This window comes from Hyla sarda, chromosome 4 (assembly GCF_029499605.1).
Source record: "Hyla sarda isolate aHylSar1 chromosome 4, aHylSar1.hap1, whole genome shotgun sequence".
NCBI lineage: Eukaryota > Metazoa > Chordata > Amphibia > Anura > Hylidae > Hyla > Hyla sarda.
The window spans coordinates 136,140,311-136,146,310 of NC_079192.1; the positions used below are offsets into that span (position 1 = coordinate 136,140,311).

General features: G+C 39.6%; 1 protein-coding gene across 2 annotated transcripts in view; it reads left to right on the forward strand.

Annotated features, from left to right (window-relative positions):
* FAM227B (family with sequence similarity 227 member B) overlaps window positions 1–5,723 on the forward strand; it is a 266,903-nt gene extending 261,180 nt beyond the window's left edge. Inside the window, exons 8-9 of one of the 2 annotated variants that reach the window (XR_008892487.1) lie at window positions 3,595–3,778; window positions 5,547–5,699. Coding sequence is in view for 1 of the 2 variants with exons in the window: in XM_056572254.1 (XP_056428229.1) it covers window positions 5,547–5,583 (37 nt within the window). In the remaining variant the exon portion in view is untranslated. Of the gene's footprint in view, window positions 1–3,594; window positions 3,779–5,546 lie in introns of both variants that reach the window. The other variant, XM_056572254.1, reaches the window with a different exon arrangement.
* Window positions 5,724–6,000: the final 277 nt, after the last annotated feature.

Genomic DNA, 6,000 nt, shown 5'->3' on the forward strand with positions numbered 1-6,000 from the left:
GCTCTCTGCAGTGATTGCCTGAACAGGCAGGTCCGGCTCCAACATATGGATTTGGAAGCAGGAAGAAGAGATCAGCATCAGTGGGCAGGCAGGAGCTGCAGTTGGACCTGCATGGGACTGTGTTATGCTATTTTGCAGCTTAACCAACTATGTATAAAAACATCCTAATAATCCTGTAATACCCCTATAAATAAAGTTGTGGTAGAGAGAATAGAAGATGGTTAAAATAAAACCAATCTGTTAAAATGGCAAACATTGGGGACTATGCATATCTGCTACAGATGGCAACAGATTACCACTTGTAGTTATAGAGCAATACAGATCATTTTAAATTATGGAATTTCAGTGTATCAGTTATCTAATATAGTATATAAACAGATTTTACTCAGAAACTCAACATTAATGGGAAACTGACAGCCTATTAACCTGCATTTAACCCAATATACTGGGTAATAGTGCAGGTGAACAGGAGTAGAATGAGGGGTTACGTAAAATCCATCCAGTAGTTCAGAAGATATTGTTTCCTGTAGCTCAAAGGGGTACTTCGGTAGAAAACATTATTTTTTTCATATGAACTGGCTCCAGAAACTTAAACCGATTGGTAAATTACTTCTATAAAAAAATCTTAATCCTTCCAGTACTTATCAGTTGCTGTTCACACCATAGGTAGTTGAGTTCTTTTCTGTCTGGCCACAGTGCTCTCTGGTGACACCTCTATCTGTGTCAGGAACTGTCCAGAGTAGGAGCAAATCCCTATAGCAAACCTCTACTGCCCTGGACAGTTCCTGAAATGGACAGGGGTATCATCAGAGAGCACTGTGGTCAGAAAGAAAATAACTACTCATTTTCCTCTGTAGTATACAGCAGCTGAAAAGTACTGGAAGGATTAAGATTTTTCCACCAGAGTACCCCTTTTAAATGCAGAGCAGAATTTCTGCACTTTGGAGGCTGGTCGTGCTTGCCAGCCTCCTCCTGTATGTAGAGCAATGCCCACCTTTTATTTGAATATTCATGAATACACACTCTCCCGTCCCACTGACGTGAGAGCCTGCAGTCACTTGAGCGCTGTGCTCATATGACTGCACACTCTCAAGTCACTAGGACGGGAGAGTGTGTATTCATGAATATTCTTTGATAACAGGCAAACTCATATAAAATAGACATTTACATGAACCCTGTTGCAGACTCTCTTGAATTAGATGGACAACAAGGGTGATGTGTGAATACACTTGTGGATTTTCTATCCAAGACTGTTCTAATTTCAAATATAGTTTCACTAACAAGGGTAAAGGAAAGGGAGTTGTATGGTAGATGATGCAGATGTATATATGAATGTTGTAAGCAAGGGAGAAAAAGAAGGGAGACAAAAGTAAACCTATTCCCCACAAATATTGAAATAGAGAGAGAGTACAAGAAGGATTTAGTAGAACTAGAGTCTCGTGTGAGGCTCAAGGGATTCTTGGATCCTGCACACATTTACCAGGCGTTGTCACAGAGATACAAAAGCACGTCAATTTCTTCAAGTTTTTATGCTTGTGGTACAAAAAGGGTGCTAGCCCAATATTGTTCCTATGGATTGTCTCATGAATTCCAGCTGGATCAATTTAACTTTGCAAACAGATTGAACTGTTCCACAGAGAATGTGGTGGTGCCGGCTTAGGCAAACTATATGGCATTAAAGCGGTACTCTGGTGAAAAACTTTATTTAATTGAACTGGTGCCAGAAAGTTAAACAGATGTGTAAATTACTTCTAATTAAAAATCTTAATACTACCAGTACTTCTTAGCAGCTGTTTACTACAGAGGAAATTCTTTTCTTTTTGAATTTCTCTTTTGTCTTGTCCACAGTGCTCTCTTCTGATGCCTGTATCAGGAACTGTCCAGAGCAGGAGAAAATCCCCATAACAAACCTATGCTCCTCTGGACAGTTCCTGATGCAGATATCAGATGTCAGCAGAGAGCACTGTGAACAAAAGAAAAAAGAAATTCAAAAATGTAAGAATTTCCTCTGTAGTATACAGCTGCAAATAAGCACTAGAAGACAAATATTTTTTAATAGAAGTAATTTACAAATCTGTTTAACTTTCTGGCACCAGTTGATTTAAAAAAAAAAAAAAAAATTCCACTGGAGTACCCCTTTAAATCATCTGAATAGAAGGAAATTATATGTGAGGATACTATTCTGGGGCGTTAGTGAAACATTTAAAGTAACTGCAATTATTTATTTTACTGTACATAATTTAAGCAATTTGAATACATTTTAAATATACTTTATCAGTGGCATCAGTCCCCTGTATTAACGCTTCTTACATAGTTACATAGTTACATAGTACGGTCGAAAAAGACATACGTCCATCAAGTTCAACCAGGGAATTGAGGGGTAGGGGTGTGGTGGGATATTGGGGGAAGGGATGGGATTTTATATTTCTGCATAAGCATTAATGTTATTTTGTTCCAGGAATGTATCTAACCCTGTTTTAATGTATTAATCGTTCCTGCTGTGACTAGTTCCTGAGGTAGACTGTTCCATATATTCACAGTTCTTAAGGTAAAGAAGGCGTGTCGCCCCTTGAGACTAAACCCTTTCTTCTCCAAACGGAGGGAGTGCCCCCTTGTCCTTTGAGGGGGCTTAACCTGGAACAGTTTTTCTCCATATGTTTTGTATGAGCCATTAATATATTTATATATGTTTATCATATCCCCCCTAAACGTCTCTTCTCAAGACTAAACAATTGTAAGTCCCTTAATCGCTCCTCATAGCTAAGATGTTCCATGCTCCATATTAGTTTAGTTGCGCATCTCTGCACATTCTCCAGCAACACAGTGTCCCTTTTATGGACTGGTAACCAAAACTGAACAGCATATTCCAGTACCAATGCTTTATAAAGGGGGAGTATTATGTCCCTGTCCCTTGAGTCCATGCCTCTTTTGATACATGACAATATCCTGCCGGCTTTGGAAGCAGCAGCCTGACATTGCATGCTATTCTGTAGTCTGTGATCTACAAGTACACCCAGATCCTTCTCTACCAGTGACTCTGCCAGTTTAATCCCCCCTAAGACATACGATGCATGCAGGTTATTAGTACCCAGATGCATAACTTTACATTTATCCACATTGAACCTCATTTGCCAAGTGGATGCCCAGACATCCAAGTCATCTTGAAACCTATACACATCCTCTATAGACTGTACTGTGCTACCTACATGCTCTGTCCTTGTTTTTTTTTTGCATTTATATATCTGAAAAAATATTTAGGATTAGTTTTGCTTTCTTAAATCGTTGTTATGCTATGTCTGAACATAGTAGCTGTCTATGGGCAGTAGCAAAGCTGCACTGTGCACTGGAGCTCTTTCTTTCTAAATAGCTATATTCGATTTTGTACCCAAAGCTAGTGAAAGAATGCATTGGGTAAACCGATTTAGTGATAGACAGTGAGCACAGGGTACAGTTGAGCATGCCTTGCAGGTGTGGCCCTGTCTTCCCTTCTACTGCCCATAGACAACAGAGTGTAGGCAGTAGCAGGCTGTTGCTGATGCTCCTTGTTTCTAAATAGGTTTAGCCAATGCAGTATCTGATACTCTCTGTCTCTAGCATCAGGTACCGCATCAGGTAAAGCTAGTTAGACAGAAAGAGCAATGGGAACAGCGAGCACACAGTACAGCAATGGATACTGTATATGAAAATGGAAAAACACCAGAAATGCGTCATTCAAGGATGGTGCCAGACTGGAAACTATTGAAAGGAGGGAAGAGTGTATAATTCAAGACAACAAACTGTAAGTATAAACTGCTTTTTTCTTTTCAGCCAAAAGTTAAGTTGTCAGTTTTGTTTGTCTTAGGCATTGTAGTCAGACAGAAAAGAACAACTCCACTTGCTCTGTAGTTTACAGCAGCTGATAAGTAATATACAAATCTGTTTAACTTTCTGTCACCAGTTGATTTAAAAAAAAAATCTCCACCGGAGTACCCCTTTAAAGGGGTACTACAGTGCTGACAACTTATCCCCTATCTAAAGGATAGGGGATAAGTTGCCTGATCACGTGGGGTCCCGCCGCTGGGGACCTCTGCGATCTCGCATGCAGCACCCCGCTCTCATCAGGCCCCGGAGCGAACATCGCTCCTGGTCTGATGACTGCCGATTACGGGGCCGGAGTATCGTGACATCATGGCTCCGCCCCCATGTGACATCACGCTCCGCCCCCTCAATGTAAGTCTATGGCAGGGGGTGAGACAGCTGAGGGGCGAGGGGGCGGAGCGTGACGTCAGACAGGGGCGGAGCTGTGACTTCACGATCACCGGCCCCGTCATCAGACCAGGAGTGGACGTTCGCTCTGGGGCCTGATTAGAGCAGGGTGCTGCGTGCGAGATCACAGGGGTTCCCAGCGGCAGGACCCCGCGTGATCAGGCAACTTATGCCCTATCCTTTAGATAGGGGATAAGTTGTCAGCACGGTAGTACCCCTTTAAATGGCCAAAATCTTTGGTATTAAGCCCATCCACTATTAAATGTTTGGTGTTTCGCATTATAGACCAATATAAAAACAAAAGAAAATGCCACATTGCAACCCCTAAGCACCACAGCATCTTTTAAAAGTTAGGCAGCAAGGGTGCTGATCAGCTGAATAATCCTATGATATTGTAGTCAGGCTGGATTCACACACACTATTTTGGTCTATATCTTGATCAGTATTTTTAACCACAACCAGCAGTAGAACTGATACAGAGAAAACTATATTGGTTTTGGCAAAAAGACTAACCAAAATACTGACAAGAATTAAGGCCCTGATTTATTAAATTGTGTTGCAGAAAAACTGAAGAGATTTTGCTCACAATGACCAATCACAACTCAGCTTTCCCATCTTAACAAGCTCTGGTAAATTAAAGCTGAGCTGTTAATTGGTTTTATGGACAAAATCTCTTCAGTTGTTTCCCCACACAGTTTAATAAATCAGGGCCAATGTGAATGAACCCAGCCTAAGTCATGTCTTAGTCTCCAGGTAGTAATATGCCTGATATTTGTCATCATCTCATTAGTTAGCCAATAAAAGAAATTAACTGATCAACTTTTATCAGTCTATCTACTGGCTAACGTAGCACAAATATATTTTTCATTTAACAAGCTGAGTGGTGATTAGTAGTGCCTAACTGCCCATCACAGCAGCAAAACAGCAGAGATCTAGAAAAGTTTGTTTTAATAAATAAGTGTGAAAGTAAAGATAAATAAGCCTAAGCCATTCTCACGCAGAGCCAAACTCTACTCATCCTTCAATTCCCTGTAAATTCAGCCATTCAAAACACCTGGACCACCCAGGTCAAAGCTGGTCCTGCACGAGGCAAACATAAGTGAATCATTATAGACTATGAAAGTAGGTAGGCACAGAATAACTTTACTAGTTGTTCTGATGTCTTTATGCTATTTTTGTGGTGTATTACCTTTTTAGGAAATATCTGTTTTTTTCTAATCCCTGTTGAAAATAATAAACAGCAAAGAAATGGTCATTTTCAGCTGAAAAATAATAATTTATTTCCTTATTTTTTATTACAGTTTAACCCCTAATGGACTCAGCCCAATTTCACCTTAAGGACTCAGCCCTTTATTGAAATTCTGACCACTGTCACTTTAGTCATTAATAACTCTGGGATGCTTTTATTTTTCATTCTGATTCCGGGATTCTTTTTTCGTGACTTATTCTACTTTATGTTAGTGGTAAATTTTCAGCAATACTTGCATAATTTCTTAGTGAAAAAGTCAAAAATGTTATTAAATATTTGAAAATGTAGCATTTTTTAAACTTTGAAACTCTGCTTATAATCTGCTTATAAGGAAAATGGACATTGCAAATAAATTATATATTGATTCACATATAGAATATGTCTACTTTATGTTGGCATCATAAAGTTGACATGTTTTTACTTTTGGAAGACATTAGAGGGCTTCAAAATATAGCAGCAATTTTCCAATTTTTTACAAAAGTTTCAAAATTGGAATTTTTCGGGGA